This window comes from Lissotriton vulgaris, chromosome 11 (genome assembly GCF_964263255.1).
Source record: "Lissotriton vulgaris chromosome 11, aLisVul1.2, whole genome shotgun sequence".
Taxonomy (NCBI): Eukaryota; Metazoa; Chordata; class Amphibia; order Caudata; family Salamandridae; genus Lissotriton; species Lissotriton vulgaris.
Genome location: NC_141699.1, coordinates 1,104,935,508 through 1,104,959,408, shown reverse-complemented (window position 1 = coordinate 1,104,959,408; position 23,901 = coordinate 1,104,935,508). Strand labels below are relative to the sequence as shown.

At 43.1% G+C, this 23,901-nt stretch overlaps 1 protein-coding gene across 2 annotated transcripts in view; it reads left to right on the top strand.

Annotated features, from left to right (window-relative positions):
• Nucleotides 1-23,901, top strand: part of LOC147684244 (putative cation-transporting ATPase 13A4) — a 330,830-nt gene that overhangs the window by 208,841 nt on the left and 98,088 nt on the right. The window contains exons 17-19 of one of the 2 annotated variants that reach the window (XM_086944643.1): nucleotides 7,347-7,464; nucleotides 8,768-8,892; nucleotides 23,297-23,460. In XM_086944643.1, the coding sequence (XP_086800769.1) occupies nucleotides 7,347-7,464; nucleotides 8,768-8,892; nucleotides 23,297-23,460 (407 nt within the window). Of the gene's footprint in view, nucleotides 1-7,346; nucleotides 7,465-8,767; nucleotides 8,893-23,296; nucleotides 23,479-23,901 lie in introns of both variants that reach the window. The other variant, XM_086944642.1, reaches the window with a different exon arrangement.

The window sequence follows — 23,901 nt, the reverse complement described above, 5'->3', positions numbered from 1 at the left end:
TTCTGCCGGAGGTGCCTGTCAGGAGCCTAGCAGCGGCATTTTGAGTTCTCTGCAAGATGTTCAGGGTTGCTTCAGGGGCTGCCAGGAAAAGGGCATTGCCATAATCTAGCCTCGATTATATCAGCCCTTGTATTAGGAGCTTTTGAGAGGGGGCAAGGAGCAGGGGGAGAATTTTCCTGGCTGAGCGAAGTAGGCCTACGCAGGTACCTGCGGTTTTTTTTGCCTGAGTTTTAAGAGAAAGGTCCTGTTCTAACCAGAAACCCAGACTTTTGAGCTCCGGCTTGGGTTGGGGAAGGGTCCCTAGGCAAGATGGCCACATTGCGCTGGGGAGGAGTGATGTTTGTGGTCCCAGTAGCATGAGCTCGGTTTTAGAGCCGTTCAGTTTCAGTCTTGAATCACACATCCACTGATAGATCCCTTCAAGGCAGTCATGAAGGTTTTTGATTTGAGCACTCTCTAGCGAAAAAGAGACCACCATTTGGGTGTCATCAGCGTATGTGATGGTTTTTATCCCAAATGGGGAGACCACTTCATCCAGGGGGGCCATGTAGGTGTTAAATAGTGTAGGGCTCAATGAAGAGCCCTGGGGGACCCCACACTGGAGGGGGAAAAAATCGGATCACTCAGTACCTTCACAGACCTGAAAGGTTCTGTTTTTAAGGAAGGAAGTGAACCAGCGAAGTGCGGTGTTTCTTATTCCTAAGTTGGACAGTCGCTGTATCAGGATCTCGTGGTCCACCGTATCAAATGCAGCGCTTAGATCCAGGAGGATCAGTAGCACCGTTCCCCCTGAATCCAAGATGCATCTGGCTTCCTCCATCACTTGAAGAAGGGCGGTCTCGGTCCCCTGCCCAGGACGGAACCCAGTTTGAGAAGGGCGAAGAAGGTTGTTGGCTTCTAGGAAAGCCGATAGTTGTTGATTAACAACCTTCTCCGTGATCTTACTTATCCCTGGTAGTAGGGAGATAGGGCGACGATTGGAGAGATCAAGTGGGTCGAGACCTGGTTTTTTCTGTATGGCTTTTACTACTGCATGTTTCCAGCTATGGGGGACCACTCCTTGGCTGAGGGAGGCGTTGATGAGATCGGTGGCCTGGTGTGAGATAGTGGGTCCCACTTGTTTGAGGATATGAATGGGGGCAGGATCGTTTGGAGAGCCACTTTTCATCCCTGAGAGAGTTTTAAGGAATTCTTCCTTGGTCATCTGATGGAAGCTGTCGAGGATAGGACCATTTAATGAACGAGTCAAGGTTTCAGCGGGGATTTTGTCAGATTTGGGGGGGAGGGTTTGTAGAATGGTAGTTATTTTGTTCTGAAAATAAGATGCTATTTGATTGCATCTAACTTACTACTTGCATCTAACTTACTACTTAGTAATACATTAGGAAACATTGTAGGGTAATCTGGTCCCTTCTGCATAAGTAGGCATGAGGGCCCCCTGTGAGCATCTTTATAAAGTTTTAGAACTCTAAGGTTACTTGCAATATTTTTTTATGGAGAGTTGGGAATTTTTTATTTCCTAAAATATGTTACCCTTAATAAATTAGACCTAGAAATGGGGAGAAATATTGAAAATGAACTAGGCTCATTCTCCAAGTAAAACCTCTCCTGCATGTTTGCAGTTGACAAACAGCATTATAAATACCAAGAAATGAAAGATTAAATTTATGTAAAAATAGTATTGTGGAAAGATAACATCCTGTCAACATATTACCTTATAGGCCCAGAACACCATTTAGTTACAGTTTAGTACAAGCATTGACAAACACAATATTTCTGGCCTGGGTTAGATGGCATGATGACATCATTTGCCACAGATAATAAAAGGTATGTCAGTCTTTTTGAATGATTGTATTTTGCCTTGACAACTGACTCCACTCAGGGCAAGGGAGCAGTGAAGAGGTAAAAGAGTCCACCTGGCCCATCCAGTGTACTATGAGCTACAATAAGTCTCAACAGATGGCAAGGTGTGATACTGGTGTATAGAAAGGCAAAGCTAAGAAGAAATGTAGGCCTGTCCTGTACTGCTAAGAGAGAGAGACCATGTTTATGGAGAAAGGTTTTATTTTACATAATGCTTGAAGGACTTCCAAAACAGAGACATATTTTACTTCAAGTAATCTTTATTGTATTGTGGAAGGAATGAGGCAGATGACTTCCTCATACTGCTGCTGCCTGCCCCAGGGATAGTCCTAGGTAAAAAAAGAAGTATATCCTCTCAACAGCCTACAGAGCTCATAGTGGATGTTACCAGGGCTCCAATCCACAGGCCAAATGGTTCATAAGAGGAAAGGGGCAGCCACCAGCCCATTAACATTTTCTCTTCCTGTTTCTGCAAGAAGAGAGTCAGAGGGGGCTGTGACAGGCATGGTTCAACCAATGCAGGAGGTGCATTCACAGTCCTTTCTTCCTCCTACTGCCTCTCCCTCATCAACCTTCTTTTTATTGGTAAAGCTTGGCAGCACAGCTGCCACCACATAGTATGTGATCAGCCTAAGAAAGAGCCTTAAGAAGTTCTAACAGTTCGACCAGGAGTGGGGTTTTGGTTCCAACAACATTGTGGGAGCCAGGAGCACATGTTTTGACTGGGAAGAAGATGTGTGCTTCCACAAATAAAATGTTTGCCCTCCACGCAGCCATGATCATTTTGTTCATTTATCCTGCTGCCCACGGTTGAACATCAGGGGTGCACATATGACACTATAAAGCCAATAAAGTGTCTGTGATAACTATACAGTGCTTGTTTTTCTCTGGCAGCAGCAGGGATGGGAGGAGGGAAGCCATTAACTTTAGACTTCAGACTCACAGCGCAGTTAGTGTTTGAGAGTCCAGAGCTTAGGATTTTCAGGTCTGGCTTGACAGTGCAACTGTCATCTGACCCTTCTGACCCTATGTGATCAATGGGGCTTAGGCTCCATCCACAGGTTAGTTTTCCTGCGCACAGGATTTTGATTGGGCCATATTTGTGTACTTCCACTAAAATCACTGACTGTATTGCACTTTTTGGCTTATGGCAAACCTTTTATTCGACACACCAGCTCTGACAGCTATGGGGGCAAGTCAATGGTCAGGGCTGTAATCCTGATCTGTTTGCTATGAAATGTTATGATAAAGGCACTAGGCTAAAGATGTTTACTTTGAAAATCATATGTAAAAGTGAATATGCATTTGAGTGAGGATTATTATAACTCTATATTAAATCCTTCAAGTATGAATTTTGTTACATGGAATCTCACAGATTACCATAGTAGGCACTGGTTTTGGTGTTGGTTACCCGGTGTGAAATAAGTACCCTTGTTAGACCATTTTAGGAGTGGTAGTATTTTTCTTTGACAGCTGTAGTTTTGTATAATTAACAATTGTATTACTGAATGCCTGATGGTTGTCTTGTGGGAAAGCTTATCTGCAGTACTTTACACCTAAGTTTGTTATAGTGATATGACAATGTTAACAGCTATATGCTTGATTAGTGTGCAGAAATATGTTATACCCATAGGTCAGGCTTGTTCATTATGAAAAGGTATTACAAAGACAGTATGGCTGCCTTATTTATTGTGAAAAAGCATACAGTAAAGTCAATATGCCTCTAACAGTAGATTGTTGTCATGTTTTGTAGCACACCCTAGAAAGGTATTTGGTAATGTAATCTCACCAATTGCACCATAGTAGGCAAGGGTTTTGGTCTTTGTCACCCGATCTGGCAGACTCTGGAAGTAGTGAAAAACAATGAGAGAGAAAGGGTATTCTGCAAGGGAATACTCCTGGTCCCCTAAACAATATCGCTAAACAATAGGAGGAGTACACCCTGGAGGCATCTCAATTCTCAGATTCATATTGCAGGAAAAGAAGGGGGTACGGAAAGAGAAAAGGTCTCATCTTGGAAGAACAGAGTTCCACGGAATATTATTGTTTAGTCCATTTTTATGCGTATAAAGCCTGTATATCCAGCGTTGTTCTGTCTCGAATAGGCGTTATTGTATTCTATCTCCTGTTTTTATTTGCTCTATGACAGTTCACCTCATGTCATTAGGTGTGTGGTTCATAGAGAGGAATTGTTCGGTCAGTTTGGTCATTGATTTTTTTACACCTAATTGTACTTCGGTGTTCACAGATTCTTTGTTTAATTTTTCTACCGGTCATTCCCACGTATTGGAGATTGCATGGGACCCCAATGATGAAGCATGTCACCAACTAGGTTGGTGAGTGAGGGGTCTTCTAACAAAGGATGAATTTGTCCTTTTTGTGCATATCTGTCTCTTTGTTGGAGGCATTGAGATGCTCCAGGGTGTACTCCTCCTATTGTTTAGCGAAACTCTGGAAGTAGACATTCACTCTGAGGATTCCTTGTAGGCTGTGTTGAAATGGATTGTATATTCTTTTGCCATCTGTAATTTTGTAGATATTTGTAATTTTGCAACTGTATGCATCACGGTGCCCAACCTAGGCGCACTTCAGTAGGCCTGAGTTATATATGGTGTCAAGCAGTTGATGAAGGCTATTGACCTAATCGTCTCCCTGACAAAAGACATGCCAGATTCCTTAGGGAGCTCTGTTTATAATGAAAAGTTATGACAAAGCTGGTGAGCTTTACTTATTGTAAAAATAATGTGTTAAATGTCGTAGGCTTTTAAGGTTGAATGCACATTACACTCTGCTAAAGCCTGTAAGCAAACCTTTTGTTACATAGAATCGGACAAATTACTAACTGAGCAAAGATTTTGGTGTTGGTGATCCACCCAAACAAACCATGGGGTTAGACAATTTGCACTTTGGTAATTCTTATTAGGCTCCATTAGAAGGGATTTTATATATTGTGTTGTAACTGTATTTCGTACATATTTGTAATCCTATTATGGTCTACTTGATCGTTGTCTTGGGTGAAGGCTTATAACCCAAAAAAAAGGTTTGGGAATCATGACAAGCCAAAGGGAAAAAAAGCTACAAGCCTCATTGCTTATAATGAAAAGGTACAATAAAAGTAGTGGGCCTCACATACTGTGAACACCATATGTCACTTGAGCTATTACCCATCTGCCTTCCTTATCAGAAGCTGTTCGAATGATTACAGTCAGAACCCAACATAAAGGTATATCAATATTAGGCCCGTATACAACACAGAAAACATTTAAACACGGGTTAGATGACCACATGTTAGATGGATCGTGTTTACTTGCGGCTTGACATTACACCTGAGGGACTACACTTGAATAAATAATTTCCATTTCAAACTCTTTTTTCATCACTGAATCAAAAATTGACTGATGGTTGCCAGCATCTATAGAATTACAACTGCTATGATGACAATAAAGCCCTGAAGAAGTCCGGTAACGGACGAAACGCGTTGGCTATCCATTATTTAACAGAAAATTGAATAAAGAATTGAACTCAACTGAAGATCCTCTATCATTTTTTCTTGGGAAAACTAATAACTACTGTTGAACTGAATATAACGTGATCATTGTTCTGAGTACTTGTGCAATATATTGAGAATCTGAAGGGTTCAGGGCCATTTTTTTGGTATTGTTGTGGAGGAAATAGGGCTTTTCTCACCATTTTCTCCCTTAGGAATGTATGGAGATTGCGTTCCTGGCTACTGGCACCTTCCTTTTGTAATTTGTGGTATTTCAGCACTGGTGCAGGCAAAATTAGCCTAGATACCTAATCTTTGTTGCTGCACTCCTATATATATGTATATTATTTGCAGAGTGGTGGTGGCCACTTTATAGTGAGGGTTCCACCATATCCCTACAGGGTCAAAGAGGGCCTTTGCGTCAGCTATGTTCCTCCATTGGTCTCTCTGAATGTCATTTACACTCTGGACCATCAGCATATTCAGAATTGTAACTTTAAATCCAACTTTACAATTAAAGAAGATTTTAAATTACAATTCATTTAAGTTTAAACAGTATATCCCTATCTGATCTCAATCCAATGTTAGCACTTATTAATGGAATAAGGTAACCCAGTGCAATGTAATGGAAGAGATAGGTCTTACAGCGGTAAAAAATGACTTCAGAGGTTTTTCACTGCCAAGACATGTGAAACTGAAGTACATGTGCTATGCTTTTTAAATACCATGCACCCTGCCCTAGAAGCTGTTAGGGCCTACCTTAGAGGTGACTTAATAAAAGTAGAAAGTAAGGTTTAGGGATGCCAAGATGTTTTTTTTCCGGTTGAAACAGCAGTTTAAAAGTGCACTACAAGCTACAATGGAAGACCTGAGATAGGTTTTATAGTGCAACTTAAGTAGGTAGCACAATGAGAGCTTCAGGTCCACTGGTTTAATTGTATTGTACAGGCCCTGGGTACATATTGTACCAGATACTAGGTACTCGAAAGTCATTTAAATGTGCCATTCAGGTGTAAGACAATTTTACCATGTTTTAGGAAGAGAGCACAAGCACTTTAGCACTAGTCAGCAGTTTTAAATTGCACAGAGTCCTAAAAGACAACAAAAAAGGTTTCAGCAAAGGATGGGAGTTGAGGCAAAAAGGGTTAAGTTGGTTTTGCAAAAAATGTCAGGACCAACACATACCCAAAAATAAAATTGATTTAGAAATGGTTTTAGAAGACATTGCATTGCAATTTAGAAGGGATGTGTTTGAGACTTCCCTTCCAAATTTTAGTTAAGTGTAATATGTATCAATGTTTTGCAACCAGAATTCCAGGAGCAATCTATTGAAAAGTTACAGACACTTCAAAATTCAAATTATATCTGAAACTCATTCCCACAGGGGGCGGTCCCCTTCCAATTTAAAAAAAAAAAGGTTTAGCAGTAGCCAGTGGCCCACAACCTATTTTAAAGAAAATTAACTTTACTTTTTACATCAGGTCGTTTTCTTAAATGATAATGAATGCATTTAAAAAAAACAATGTACTTTAATTAAAGAAAATCAGAGACACAGTGAACTGCTGACCCCAGCAACCCACCATCCAATTTGAGTGATTTAGAATGTGCGACCGCTCAATTAATAGTTATTAATATTCATGAGATAGTTAAGATTGTGACCCCTTCCAAAGGAAAATTTGCAAACCAAACGACTAGTACATGGGTTGATTCGCAAAATCAGAATCAATTTGCAAAATGTATTTGCATAATTTGCAACCATTTTTACAAATTTATTCTTGCAAGATGCTGTAAATAAGTGCTAAAACGTCGTGAAAAAATGATACCAGTTTTTTCACCAAACACCAGTTTTCACCAACAGAATTAAATAATAGTATCTACTACAGCACTCTCCATTCAAGCCTAAATGTGTGTTGTCTTGTGACTAAATGAAATTGTGCAAGTGTGAGTTCTTGTGTTGTAACATAATGTTGATTTGTGATATTGTTTCTTTGAACAGTCCCTTCCAATTTTTCAAGCGAACTCCAGATTTACACCATGCAAGGATTTCGGGTCATTGGATTGGCGTACAAGACTATGTCATTAAAGACACCATCCGAACTGCGCAGTTTAGCAAGGTATGAGATTGAGCCTCCATCCCACAAGCACTTTCAAGAAGAGGAGGTAACTCTTTCCTGATGAAAACTTCAGACCTCAGCAAGAAAAGCAGCTGCTCTGCTGATAGCATTACAGTGATTGGAAAACATGCTAGATTCATATTTAGTAGCCTTTATATTACTGTTGTTCTTTATCTCGCTTAAAAGACCTCCTTCTAGTGTCACTCAGGTCCAGCTTCTGGCAGTGAACTAGGGATTACAAAAACATGTTAGGTCTATGTGAAGGCATGACTTAATGGGAAAGCTTGTATAGTACAACACCCTAAACTGAGAGAACTCAAGAAGCTTTCTGAGTGCCTGGAATTTTCATGTTTTGACAGGGGTTTTCCTGAACTGAAACCTGATTTCTTTGTTTGTACACCTCCTAAAATGTGATTCCAAATAGATACCAATTGAGTATCTGGAAGGGGTGTATTGTAGGTGTCCCTCCAAATACCAAATTTGTATATATCAATGTTTTGCAGCCAAAATCCATTCAGTACCTCAGCTCTATTGATCTCCTCAAGGGAAAGAATTTGTAGTTAATTGACAGATTCAGGATGAGCAGAACTAGCTTCACGATTACATTGAGTATACAGCAAAATAGATGGATAAAACCCGAGACTACTGTCCCAGGTAAAACTTAATACCTCAGAGGAATCCTCGGAATGTATTTGCCAGGAAAGATTTGTAGGCGGAGAAGTGGAACTGGCAAAGCAGACACAGTATCTTTGGATGCTGGTGAGATTCATTGTATCTGGAGACTCTTGACACAATCCCTGGGCAAGGTCCTGAAGTCTAGCAACTGAAGGCACTTATTAACACTGAGTTGTGAGGTAAATCCAATTATTGATGGATCATCTGCCCAGTGATATGTCACCCAGAAGCTCAGAAGTTCTACCCATGTAGCAGTGTAGTTCTCCCAGAGAATAATTAGAGCGGTTACTAGAACCCCATAGACAAAAGAATTCTCATGTGTCAGGAGTGAAATTTTATTTTAACAAGTGTAATGATGAGAGCATTTTGAGCGTGTTTGGAGGGGCTCAGGAATGTACCCAAAGCAAGAGAAAGATTTAAGAGGGACAGTAAAATATGGAAATAGCTGTGTATAGATTGTTGTACTTAGGGAGGAAATAAGGGGATTAGAAGGGATACTGTGGAATTGGATCCTGAAGGCGGAGTTGAAGATGAGATCCAAATATTGGCTTGAAAAAACACAAAGATGGGGGACATTCTGACATTAATTACAATACAGTATCATTTGCCTTTTTCTTTTGCTTTGAAGGGAAGAAGTTGAATCTAACTTGGAATTTCTTGGACTGCTAGTGATGGAAAATCAGCTGAAGCCGGAGACAAAGCCAGTGCTGGAGGAACTCTTGGAGGCCAGATTCAGAACCATAATGGTGACGGGTATGTAAGATTACCACAGGGTCTCAGTGCATGCCATTGACATGGGTCACTCCCGGGTTGCTATTTCTGATATCTCTATTAAAGAGTGCAGCAAGAAACATAATTTGTCCACCCCACCCACAAGTTAAGCATCTAGTCAAATATTTAAACTAGTGCATTCAAATAAGAATTTAAAGTCCTCTGTCTGATAATTTTTTTCATGGATTTAACATGTTCCTCTACTCAGGACCAACTTTTAAATTATGTGCATTTTATTATCACTCACAAGTAAGTGTTATTTGCAAACACTAAAAGTCACTTAGAATGTAAAAATATCTTCAGACAATAAGAAGGTTACAGTCATTCTACAGTACAAACATGATCGATGCTAAACAATGTCAATAATTGGGTTCCACTCTGTCAGAGTGATATACTCTGCCAGTGTAAAACACACTTTATTTTATAAATCAAAATAAAATCTGCAATGGTTGAACCCAACTATTGCAATAACTAAACTGCATGTGTGACTTTCAGCAAGTACTAGCAGTACAGAAGTGGAGTTCTGCAGCAAGAATAAAAGAGTGCTGTTAATATAAGCAAATAGAAATAAAGTAAATCAAACTGAAGAGACACAGTCATGCTTATTTATTTATTGGCAGATCACAAATCCAGAGCTCCAGACTTATTTTTCTCTAATCCTGAATTGTTATTTTTTTGGTAATTCCTAGAGGTCTGTTTTTTATCTTCATGATAGTGAAACGCCGCTTTCTTAACAGGTTTTAAAAATATTATACCTCTCATACCTGTTATTGTTCCCATGACATACTGGGCTAAACTTCTTTTCATATGAGGAATTTCCCCCCAGAAAAACCTTCCGCTGTATTCTAGCGCCAATTTCCAACATTTCCTCAAACCAAAACCATTCTTAATAGCCTCCTTTAAAATTTGATTGGGCATTTCATTTTTGTCTGCCAGGATGTTATTTGATTATCTGCCATATTAGGGCTAAACGCCTGGGAAGAGCAGCTTTACAACATCTATGCAATGTGTAGAAATTCTGCACCTTGATTCCAGACTATTCTTTAATGAAATTCAGTCTGCCAGAAAAGGTAGTCAACAATTCACCATACATTTTTCAGCAGTTCTTTCACCATGCCAGGCTCAACATCTTGGAAGAACTGATGTCCCACATGTCACACGGATGGTTTGTGGTCTACAGCTATGATAAATCCTCTCCGCAATCATACTTAGGCACAGGCTTTATTAGAAAGTGGTAAGAAAAATGTTATTTTCGATTGGGTATTTTACCATCTCTACCGCATCTTCCCCGGTGGAAGCGACTCCAGGGTCAGTCATTATGCCGCCTATGTGAAGATGCTAACGAAAGTGTATTACACCTACTATGTATATGCAGAAATTTACAGGCCGAACGGCGACAGTTACTAAAGCCACTCTTTGTAAGTAAGCAGATAAGAGCCTGCAGACAAGCTGTGAGGGCATGTTTCGGAGGTGGAGATGTACAACTAGCGTGCCACTTTGTTCAATTCATGGTAGCAGCAGGGGCAAAAGCTCTTGCGACAAGCAACCAGACTGCTTAATCTTGGCATCAAATGGCCCCTTGAAGCTAACAGCAAATATTCTCTCATTGCTGTTACCAACTAATTGATGACGGAACAGTCCCTCTCTCATTGAGAACTGAGCCTCGCTTTTCTTAACTTATGGTCTGTGTAAACATTTACTGACAACTGCTCTGTGCACATTAATATAATTCATGAAAGTTTTTATATGTTTTATATGGAAATTGTAAAGGTTTTAATTAACCAAACAATAAATATTACTTACTTACTTACCGCATGAAGGTGACTCCACTAGTGATATATATAAGTTCCTCTAACTAGGGAGGTGAGTCCAATGGATATGTAGTGAGGCATCTACTGGAGATTTATTTTCTTTGGCAGATCCTTTGTAATTCTCTAGAGTGAATAAGACTTTGACAACTTTATGAAACATTGAATGATGTTTTACCACTGAAGACCTTCAGAATCAAACTCATATTTTGGAAACCCCAATTTAAAATATGTAAAAGAAGTCTCCAGTGTTGAAATACGGCCACATGCTTTTCCGCCATCCCCGCCTCTAGAGAAACAACAGGCGGTGTGTGACTGTTTAAAGTTTAAGCTTCCGATCCATTACATTTTTCTTCTATCTTTCTCTACGATTTGTAAATTGTTAGCATGATGTGTCTGTAACTTCTGTGTAGGATGGAGGCATAGCCACACAGGCAACTTTGAAGGCGGTCTAGCACAGAGCTATGCTTCACAATGGCAGTATTGAGCGCCGGGGCACCACTAAACATATTAACTTCCTCTCCACTCTCTGGGTAGGATGTCTTAAGCTCCTCTGGGCAACCGGTGACCACGCAGCACTGGTCTTAGATCGCATGCATCAGAAGCTACTGGTGAAATGAAAAGGAGTTTTATTAAGTGCAACTGTTGCCCTGGGGCGTCTAAGCGCTAAGAACAAGATTAGTACCTCTCATTGTGGTCAGCCCAGGGGTTAGTCTGCTTTGTTAAATAGAAATATCGTCCAGGTCGGAAGGTCGTCAAGTTAGGATTAGATCTTAAATAGAGAGGGAGTGAGTTCCATAACTTGGCTGCATTGTAGGAAAATGACCGACCTCCAGCTCTAGATCTTCTGATGCGGGGGACTGTCGCCAGAAAAGCATGAGTGGAGCGAAGCTGCTAGGTAGGGTGGTAGGGAGTAATCAGGGAGTGACTGATTTCTAGGCCGGCTTTCCAATATGCTTGATGGGAAATGCACATGGACTTAAATTTAATTCTCTCCCTGACAGAGAGCCAATGTAAGGTTCTCAAATCAGGCTCTGCCGGGACTCTACGTGGAAGACCAAGCAAAGTCCGTGCTGCGGAGTTCTGGACCCGTTGAAGTTTTTGCATACAGTATTCAGGCGCCCCTAAATAAAGGGCATTACTGAAATCGAGGCGGGATTGGATTAGTCCCTGCGTAACAGCCTGCTTAGCTTCAAAAGGTAGAAGTGGGACGATTTTCTTCATCATTCTGATGAGTCCAAAGCAGGTCGCTGAAAGTTTAGTTACTTGGGTATTAAAGGTCAGGGTTTTATCCAACCACACCCCGAGACTTTTGATATTGTCTCTGGGCATAGGAGGCGCACGCATGCTTATGGGCCAAGAAAGGACCATAATAGGCGAAGCTAATGAGCTGAGGAGCATAAGCTCGGTTTTATCCCCATTAAGCTTGAGGTGCCACACCGTCATCCAGCTCTTGACCTGTTCCAGACAGGCCATTAGACTGGTTTGTGGCAGCTGGCAATACTTTTGCGTGAAAGAGACCACTAGCTGAGTATCGTCCGCGTATGTAACAATCTTAATGCCATATGGGCGGACGATCTCAGCCAGCGGTCTCATAAACGCATTGAAGAGCGTAGGGCTCAGTGATGAGTTTTGTGGCACCCCACAGCCCAGGGGCTTGCTTGAGGAGACAGAGGCTCCCTCAAAGACCTGAGAGGTCTTACCACTTAAGAAGGACTTGAACCAAGCCAGAGCTTCACCTGACACTCCTAAGCAATGGAGACGGCGCAATAAGGTTTCATGATTTACTGTGTCAAACGCGGCGCTTAGATCAAGGAGGATGACTGCCATGGATCCTCCCCGATCCAAGATCTGCCTGGCCTCCTCTGTGACCGCCAGCAGGGTGGTCTCCGTCCCATGCTTGGGTCGGAAGCCTGTTTAAGTGACATCCAGTAGATGGTTGCTCTCGAGAAATCTAGTAAGACAGATGTTGATGTATTTCTCGAGGATTTTGCTCATCCAGGGAAGCAAGGAGATTGGGCGGTAGTTGTTAAGGTTGCCAGGGTCGAGGGTAGGCTTCTTCAGGAGTGCTTGCACCATAGCATGTTTCCAGGTAGACGGTACGGTACAGGTCAGTATGGAGGAGTTCAGTAGCTCCATAATCAATGGAAGAAAGGTCTGACTGGCTGAAACTAGCGTGCATGGGGGCGCAGGGTCACATGGGGAGCCTGATTTTACTTGGCGTATCAAAGGGTCAAGAGTTTATAAGTCTAGTAGGGGAAAATGCTCTAAGGTGTTTTGATGGGGATACCCAACTTCTGTGAGAGGGTATGGTCCTTGAGCAGGAGAGTCTAATTCCAAGTCTGGGAATGATAGATAGATCTTGTTTATTTTTTGATAACAAAATTCTGCTTGGTCGTTGCATCGGGAGAGTGAGTTGTGGTTGGTGGCCTGGGATGGTGGTAGCCTAGTCAGGCCTTTTCTTATTTGATACATCTCTTTAGATTGAGATCTAGCTGACAATTTTCTCACTGTAGTAGGTCGACTGTGTTGTTTTTATTTCTGATTTATAGGCTCTGATAGCCTCCCTATATGTAGCTTGGTCTGTAGCGGCATATCCCAGGCACCACCTCCTCTCGAGCTTCTTGCATAGGCGTTTTTTCTCTCTAAGCTCTTCCGAATACCAGGGACCTGTTTTTCGCTGCCTTTTTAAGTTGGTATTACGAAGGGGAAGTATGGAACCAAGTGATTCCAAGATCCAATTGTCATACTCCTTGCTGTCTAAGGAGGGATCCCCAACAAGTGGGGGTCTGGAGGCAGCAAGAATGCTGGTCCACTGGTTCAACAGAAGTCTGGACCAGTTCCTCATTCTCCGCAAGGTAGGGGTGCAGGGTAAGCGTTTATGTCTAGTCCAGGTGAGAGGGATTAGAAAATGGTCAGTCCAAGGAAGACGACTGATCGAGCCTAAAACGTACAATTGATAAATACAGGGTCCAGGAGGTGACCTTTAACATGAGTAGGAGATGTAACAAGTTGCACCTGCTGGACTGCAGCCAAACTCGCCGTCCGCTCGACAGCGGCATTGTCTGAAGTGTTGTCAAAATGTACATTGACGTCGCAAAGCAGAGTGAAATTAGCAGGGGACGTAACCAAGTCCGCCACTAAAGAGGGTAGGGATATATGGAACTGTTTAAGTGGACCAGGGGGGCGATAGATAAGAATTCCTGAGAAGCTGTCATTGGGGGAAAATTCAATAGTAAAGGCCACATTTTCGCAATCATTAATGATCTCAGAAGAGCAACGACACATGTATTGGTCCTTGTAAATGATAGCGAGCCCACCGCCTTGCCCATGATGCGATCTTTGCAGGCAATATCGTACCCTGGTGGGAGGGCTTGCACCACATCAGGATCAGAATCCAAGGTTAGCCATGTTTTGGTCAGAAAAACTGCATCAGGCATATATTCGTCCAGCAGCAGTGAAATTTCCAAACTGTGTTTGGACAGGGACCTACAATTTAGCAAGTACATTTTAAAGTCCCGCATGTCGTCCTTGCTTAGCGGAGTCGTAAGTCCTGTATTGCAGTGACGATAGACCTGGAGTAGCTCCAGAGGGTGGAAGGAATGACAGCAGATAGTTTCTATCGGGGTCCACAGTTTGTGAAGAGACCCTGTGCTGTAATACATCCTATATCCCAGAGGAGAGACAGGAGTCATGGCCCCTGGCCCCGGTATGCCGCCGATGGGCGCAGACGGGCTGAGCGGACGGAAACTGGAGTTCATTTTGTAGGGGTAGACAAAGGCGGGAGGCAGCCCAACAACTGGTGCGCTCGCCTGGTTTCCCCCCCAAGATGGCGGCCAGCCCTGTCTCCGACCGCGTCCGAACCTGATCGTTCTGAGCGGGGAGCAGGGTTTGAATACTGCGAGGGACTGGTGTAGGTTCCTGATTAAAATAAAGAATAAGTATTCCAACACAACTTAAGTATCAAAAGGTTTTTAAAAATTACACGCAGCCTAACCCCCGGCTTTTCGCCTCAGGGGAGATAAACCCACACACATAAAATAACATAGTGTGTTTTTAAAATTGATCGACTGAAATTCCGCATTGCCTTACACCTTCACTGCATCAAGCACTAGTATCAGGGCTCCTTCCTCAGCGCAATCCAAGCGCTAGTTTCCGCCTACCACCTCCCGTTCTGGCAAGGGGGAAGCAGGCTTTAACACCACTTCCGGTCCCACTAGGAGCGGTTAGCCCTCTAGTGGTTGTACGCAGGGCTACTTAGCCCTCGCACCTCCCTGAGCGCGCAGCGATCGCGCGCAGCCCCGCCGAAGACCCGCCAAAGAGCTGCCCGTCTGCGCCCGTCCGCGACAGGACGAGGCCAGGGGCCCGCTACTTTGCCCCTACAATATGGACACGGCTGCCCCCATTATAAGGTATTCTGCGCATACTCTCCTTGCCTTACAACCCCAGGACATACATAGATGTACCAACAGATTGTCTGTCTGCCCTGAAGGGCCGTTTTCTTGTTTACTATGTGGTTTTCAGGCTACTCACTGTAACATCATTATTGGGAAGCCTATCAATGATAAAGTCACTTCAGATGGCTGGAAAAGCTTTTTACTTAATGTGAGGTCCCTCCCAAAGCATCATATGCAACTTTGGGACTGCATACATAGTATAAAGCCTGAGATCTGTTTCATAACTGAAACATGGCTCAAACCCCACACTACTCCAACTATCACCTCGGGAATACCTATGGGGTATAAAATTCTCCGCCAAGATCGACTGGAGAAAGTAGGAGGCGGGATCGCCATTGTTTATAAAGACAGTCTGAACATTAGGGTTTTAGAACAAGCAATGTTACCCACTATGGAAATAATTATTTTTCATTTAAAAGTTAGCCCTAAGGTTCACTGGAAAGGAGCACTAGTGTATCGCCCGCCCGGATCTAATGCTGGGTTTTCCCTAGCTTTGACTGAATTTTTAGCCCCACACATGAAAACAAATGAAAATTTTATCCTACTGGGAGACTTTAATTTTCATACTGATGTTGCAGACCATCCTGACACTATCACATTTCTGACAGATCTTGCCTTGCTGGGCCTTCATCTTCGTAATAATGGCCCCACTCATACAGGTGGCCATACTCTGGACCTTATTTTTACCACTCTCCCTAATGTCTATTGCCACCCTCCTAAATATATCTATTGGTCGGACCACAAAATGTTAGATTTTTCTTTCCTCCATCTACCTGAACCCATTAACCGCCCCATTATGCAAACTATCAAACGCAGACCATGGCACAAAGTCACTCCAGATAGGTTTATTCAGGTCTGGAAACAGCCAGTCTTTACAGATTCTGATGACATTGAGACAGCTCTCAAAAAATTTGACTCCTCACTGGTGGAAACCATTAATGTTTTGGCTCCCCAGAAAGCAGTCAAACAACCTACCATAGCTAAAAGGGAAGCATGGTACACAGAGGCCCTTAAAATAGAAAAACAGGGATGCAGGAACCTGGAGAAACTATGGAGACGTTCACATAAGGAGGAAGACAAAGATCGTTATTTAACAGCTATGAACATCTACTATAAAAATATTAAAAGAGCAAGGAAAGTCAGTCTTACCTCCCAAATAACTGAGGCAGGTAACTCCACTCGAGAGTTATTTAAAATCATACAGACTTTTACCAATCCTGCTATATGTGAGAGTCCGGATGCTTTTACCCAAGAACTCTGCAATAATATCTCCCAGTTCTTTGAAGAAAAAATCGAGGGGATATATAAGAAAATTATGAAAGTCACAGGTCCTTCTGAGATCTTGGCCCCTAGGATTCTCCCCCCAATAACCCCTGACAAAACGCTCCATGTAATTCCAGAAGTTACCTTAAAAGATCTAACTACCCTTATTGGTAACATGAAAACAGGCTCCCCCACTGACCTGATCCCTGCAAAAATGATTTCCCCCTTGGTGGAATCACTAGGCCCCACTATTCAGAAACTTATAAATCTCTCCTTTGCCGAGGGACAACTTCCACAACCTTGGAAAGAAGCGGTAGTGAACCCTATACGAAAAAACACCACTCTTCCCTGGTCAGAACTCTCTAACCTTCGCCCTATCTCCCTTCTCCCTTTCATTAGCAAGCTGGCTGAGAAACACGTCAATACCATCCTTTCCAAATTTATCGAGGCGACAGGGGGCCTGGACCAATCACAATCTGGGTTCAGGCCCAACCACAGCACTGAATCAGCCCTCCTATCTGTGACTGATAAGATCAAAATGTCACAGGATAGAGGAGGGTCTATGATATTAGTGCTGTTGGACCTGTCTGCGGCCTTCGATACCGTGTCCCATAACATCCTTCTCAGCCGCTTGCAGGGAGTGGGAATTGGAGGCTCAGCACTGTCTTGGCTGGAGAGTTTCCTTTCCGGGAGATCGCAATCTGTCAGCCTGGGCCCCTATTGTTCCACCTCAAAGGCGCTCACAAAGGGGGTGCCACAAGGCTCATGTCTTAGCCCTACATTGTTTAATGTATATGTGGCCCCCCTTGCTGAGATTGTGCGGAAGTATGGGTTCACACCAGTTTCTTACGCTGATGACACTCAGCTCCTCTACCCTTTCAGCTCCCTTGATCCTACGGTCAAGGCAAATTTTGCTGAGGGTATGAGGGCAGTGTCACATTGGATGGCTGCAAATTGCCTCCAATGTAACGTTGCAAAAACTGAGGTTATGCTCTTCGGCAGAGCGAGCCTTCTCTGGTCTCCTGAATGGTGGCCGCTGGACTTGGGCCCAGTCCCTACACCTAAGCCTCATGTCAAAAATCTAGGGGTTAAGATTGACCAAAAATTGACGCTCAAGGAGCATACCAATCATATTGCAGGACTATGCTTTTACACCATTGGCCTCCTAAGACGAGTATTTCCTTATCTTCCTGATACTTACAGGAAGACACTCGTGCAGGCTCTGGTCACTAGCCGCCTAGACTACTGCAACGGCCTGCTGACGCTAGCAAACGCTGACGCAGTAGGTCGTTTGCAGGTGGTCCAGAATACGGCGGCTAGGCTGGTCATGGGTGCGCCAGCTAGGACTCCTTCTAAGCCTTTGTTGATGGAGCTACACTGGCTCCCGATACGGCAGCGTATCAGTTTCAAAGTATGCTGCACGGTCCACAAATGCTTATATGGGGATGGCCCTAAATATCTCTCCCAATCTGTTGAACTGTACCAACCTAGCCGTTCACTTCGTTCAAGCAACCAAGCACTCCTGAAACCCCCTGCAACAAAAAGAGCGAGACAGGGAGACCGAGCATTTTCGTCGGTTGGGCCTGCCCTATGGAATAAACTTCCCACAGAAATGAGGCTGAACACCAATCATCTGGCCTTTAGAAAGGCCCTGAAAACACTCCTCTTTCAGGAAGCATTTCAGTCCCATTAATGCACCTGAAGATTACGACAACGTCTTGGCTGGCAAAGCGCGGAGATACCCTTATGGGATTGATTCCTGCGCGATATAAGAAATTAAAATAAAATAAAATAAAAATAAACACTAATCTGAGCCTGAGGCCAGCTCCCTTCCCCACCTGCGGTGTCTGGTAGGCACAACTAACAGTGTCCTTTGGGTGTGTCCCCACCTTAGGCTCTGCTGGCCAAGTGCTGTTCTTTTCCAGGCCTTGGAAGAGGATGGTTGAGTAAGATGGGTAGTGTGATCTATGGTGCAACACAGACGGAACCAAGTAGTAACCCTGGGACTCTGCCGCCTCCCCTCATGCTTGAGTCATTTGCGTCCCCCATGGAAAACAAGTGTTAGGTGAACCGTGCTACCTTCAACCCCACTTCAGGACCTTATACATTGCTTTCACACCCTTCCAGTAAGAGTGCCTACCTGATCTTGCCTGACATTGAAGACACATGCAGCCTTGGATAGGTCCAGCTCTGTGCTACATTTGGTAGCTGTGACCTCTCTGGTCTCTGCTGTGGTCTGCCTGTGGGATTTCCCTGCTGCTCTACCCATTCCTTCATCACTAATTCTTACTGATTGTGATGGGCAAGGCAAACTAAAGCAAGGGAAACACCACATTGATAAGAAAACACACCACACTGAATCGTCCACATGCACTACTGATCACCTGTTAGGTACTGAGGCCGAAGCACCTTTGGATTTTCTAGCGGCCATTCTAGTGGAACTCATAATCAGCTTAACCAGATGCAGTCTGCTTCTAGGTCCTCGTATGCATCACTGGCTGGTTTTTCAGGCCAGCACTCAAGACAACTGAATCTCCAAGCTGGACTGATCTTCTTCTTCACACTTCAGGCTGCCTGGAGCATCCCCTTTGTGACAAATTTGTGTTGGGCAATGGTTGTGATGTTCAGATTCTCTTTATCCTTCACCTCTCCTGGACATACTGGTAGCAGCACTCCTCACCAGCTTATTTGATCTGCTATTATGTTATTTCACTTAGACTTGCTGTTGTAAATAACAAAGTCCTTGAGCCAACTATATATATATATATATAACACGCTGGTTTTAATAAAGCTTAGTTCCAAGTTAGGTTTCTAGTAAATAAGTAAAGATGACAAAAGCCCCACACAGGAGCAACCTCCCTGCTGCTCAGCCTGCACCCACCAACTGCCACTCCACACATCTCCAGATTCCAAGCATCCCGTGACATCACACACATCCAACATTCCAAACATCATCATACACACCAGCACTCACTCTGGCTGAGCACTAGGGAAGAGACATGTAAGTTATAACACATCCCCCTTCCTCAGGGAAACTAAAAGCAGAAATGATGCACATAAATTGAAACATCATTAAATACTTTACGTAAGAAAGGATGGAAGCAATCCACAATATACATGCATAAAATAGAAATAATGCAGATAAATTGATAACATCAAAAATATACAATATCAGAAAGAAATGGAAATATTCCACCAATACATGCATGAAATTATGGAGTTAACCAAAAACAGAAAATAAATACACTGATGGGGATTTACCCCATTCCCCAATAAATACACTAATAGAGAGTAACCCCATCCCCCTTCCTTAGGGAAAAAAACAACACTACACCAAACACACAGGGCGGTGAAACAAAACTGGAGCACACACCACCCCATAACTACGACATAATACCAACCCACAGGCTAACCAAACTCACCAACATTAGACACTCACCACCCTAAATAAACAAACACTGGGGTACTCACCACCCCACAAACTCATCACCCTGGAGCATTATCCACTCTAAAAAAAAACTAGCACTAGAGGTACTCACCACCCCACAAACTCACCACCATAGGGCACTCACCACCCTAAAATAAACAGAACTGGGGCACTGAACACCCCAGAAACTCACCACCGTAGGGCACTATCCACCCTAAAAAAAAAAACTAGCACTGGGGTACTCACCACCCCACAAACTCACCACCATAGGGCACTCCCACCCTAAAATAAGCTGCATTGGAACACTAACCACCCCAGGACTAACAAACCACCTCAGGACAGGATACACCACCACCATGACCTCCCAAAAGATGAGTACTCAGTGCAACATACACTGATCCAGACCTTAGGCACACAATAAAACCTTAACCTCACACACAACATGACACATGCATTATAATGACCAGCAATATAATGAAATCAAAAGTCCTGTGCTCCGGTGAGCGGTCTCTCACCCGAGGTCTCCAACGAAGTAGAAGTCTCTGTCCTTAAGCTGCCGGTAGCTGTATTATTCCAAAGCAGTATTAACATATGTAAGGGACGCCCTCTTGAATACTTTTGGCCAGGGAACAGAGAGAAAAACAACACTACAGGAAGAAAAAAGATTCCCTCATGGCCTAAATACTTTTCATCTTGTCACAAAGTTTACATACTTTTCCAAAGAGTCCTTCAAAACATGGCAACAACACTTTTAATTGTATTTATATAAATGTATTTGTTTTTTCATTTATATAAAAAATGTATACTTTTTTTAATTCATTGCATTCTTTTTCAATCTTTTCAATAAATAGTAAAAATTAGATCATCATATATAAACTTTTCAAATTACATATACAAATTCAAGAACAAAGGACACCCTACAGAAAACACACCTAAACATACTCACACATGTATTCACACGTACACTATCACATGCATCACTTCTCATCCAATACACTCTCTTTCTTCTGTGGCTAAGGTATCACAGATTGTCATGTGAACTATCACATCTGGCGTGATAGTTCCCATGACAATCTGTGATACCTTAGTCACAGAAGAAAGATAGTGTATTGGATGAGAAGTGATGAATGTGTTAGTGTATGTGTCAAACACCTCAATTGATTGTTTTTGTGCAGGAAGGTGCCCCTCCCCATGATGCAGGCATCCTTGCACCATGGTGCAAGGATGCCTGCACCGGTGCATAGCAGCAGTTTGCGCACCAGCGCAGGGGGAAGCACAGAGATGCGACATATTGTTGTAAATATGTTCCATCCCTGTGCTTCAAAACTAATACAGTGCAGCAAAATGACTTGCGGCGTTGCGCACGTTTCTTGTAGATCTGCCCCTTAATTTCCTATCCCGCACCATGAGTCTTACCCAAGAGTTGATTATTGTCTTGCCGCTCCAGGAATGTCACTTCTGTATCAGCAGCCTGACATTTACCCTACACTCTTTCAATATCTCACCAGTTGCGTTTTAACTTGCCCTCTCTCACTCCACGTTCTGCCACACATACTGGAAATTTCCTGGCTACTCTCTGTTGAACCCAGTATTTAAAGATAATTTTCGGTTTGCAATTTTAGATTAATGGTGGTGCACTTTAATGTGGGGGGTCCTATAAGGTCCAGATCTTAGGGCTGACAATAGTGAAGCATGCAGGATGTTGAAAGTCATCCTTAGGTAGTTTACACATCTCAAGGCTAGCTTGGAGGCCCTTGAAGCTGTGACAGAACAGTACAGTGAATGGGAGAGTCCTGGCAGAACATTGGCCTGACTGCTCAGTAGAGAGAGAGCTAGACCCCATATTGATAGATTGAGGGATGGGGCGGAACAGTTCTCACTAACAATGAAGATAGTCTATCTGAATGTGTACATTATTATTCCTGTCTTTATGCTCCTGGAGGCGCTGGGTCCCTGGAAGATATTAGCAGCTACCTAAATGAAGTAGCACTGGCGTGGCTTGAGGACAAACATCGACAGTTTCGGAGTGATCTGATCTCCTCTGAGGAGGTTATTGCCGCCATTGATTCACTTGCTGGAGATAAAGCCCAGGTACAGACGGGCTCACTACTGATTGTTAGGTACCCTAAAAACACATTTTTGATCCCCACCTTATTGAGGTATATGCAAAGGCACTTTGAAACAGGGAGTTGCCCACTTGATGCAGGAAGTCATCCCCTCTCTTCTCGGTAAACCCAGAAAAGAACCCACTAAATGTGCCTCTTATCGACCCCTCTCATTAACAAATCATGATAAGATTCTTGCTAACATATTTGCCACCAAGCTCGCTCTCCTGCAGGAGCGCATAGTTGCTTCTTTACAATAAAGGCTTATCCCACATGAATCCACAAGATCAAATCTCCGCACGGTTAGTGCGGTGATCAATCAAATCAACCCTGAGGTTAGAGCAGATGTCATACTGTTTGACACAGAAAAGGGGTTCGACTCCCCGTATTGGCCATTTTTGTTTGAGACCTGCTGACGATATTGTATACCGAACAATCTTCTTGCCCTAATATGCATGACCGGTAGCCCATGTCTCTACCAATTGCCTCACATCAAACACATTCCAATTAGCACGAGGGACACCCCCTATCTCCTGTATCATTTATATTGACCATGGATCCTTAGTCTGGGCAGCTCTAAGACAAGCACCTGCATAGAGGCCTTAGCTTTTGTCATGGATGCCTCTTGCTGTCCATGTGTGCAGATGATATATTGCTGTTCGTGAAGGACCCAGAGGTCAGGCTCGCCCCACTGATAAGTTGGATTGTCCGATCTGCGATATGTTCTGGTATTTCCATTCATTGGTCTAAGTCGAACCTTTCACAAAGTTGACCCTGCACCCGAGAAGCACAAATAAAATATATAATATATTATAACAGTGTGGTATGATGTTCATAAGACCAAAGCTATTATAGAACAGGTAGCTTCCCAATGAAAAACGTAGAACGTAGTTATTTTGATTGTAGACAAGCAGTCCTTTTTATTTTGAAATAATACTCTTTGCAGAGACAACCCGATTGCTTTGCCAACACATTTCATCCCTTTCCTGGGACTTCTTCAGGGCTTAAAAAGGTTGTTCAAATCTTTGTTCTTCCACGTGTCAGTTTATGGATAATTTCTAAAATTGTCGGTCTTTGTACTTAGCATATCTGTGATCAACAAAGTATCCACAGCATCTTGTAGTATTAACAGGGCATCCATAATCACATCATTTTGTTTTTTTGGAATTATCCTTGGAATCGGACGGTGATACACAGGAGAAGGGAATCATATTCGCAAAACACAATAATGGGACACATCCTAAACACTCCATTTTGGTGTTTGCTGTTGATTTTTAGGTGTCAGCATGTGGTATTTAATAGATTACTGATGTATATGTTCCTCAGGTGACAACCTTCAGACGGCGCTGACTGTTGGAAAACGCTCTGGAATGATCCCTGAGTCTAGCACGGGTATCCTGGTCACTGCCTGTGGACCCGGAGGCTCCAGCCCAGCATCTATCACCCTAGGAGAGGTGGACAATAAGAAGAGCAAGAGGGAAAGAAAGGATGTAAGCATTGCCTTCCAGGTATTCATCTCATTAGCATGAGTGAGGCACAGCATATGATTTAGATAGCGTTGTTATCCAAATTTGTAGAGCTTGACATAATTGGTAAGTTAAAAGTAAGTCTGGGCAGTGAACTCTGCTTGCGAAGTGTGTGGAGTTTTCTGCAATCCGCATTACATGGTGCTTGCGGGGTTCCAAGAATCGCAGAGTTTTTTTCCTTGCTCACGCTTGTCAACATCAAATTGGTAAGCACTTGTGAGTAAAATTCATCTCTCTGCGAGATTTTTCCGCATTTGTGCTTGTGAATGTCAAGTTGGTAAGATCAAGTGAGGGAAATCAGCTTCCCGGCGAGATTTCTCAACATGGGCAGTCGGATTTTTCAATGCGAGTGGCCACATATGCTTGCGACCTCTCACAGTGAGAACCCGTCTGATGGCATTGAGA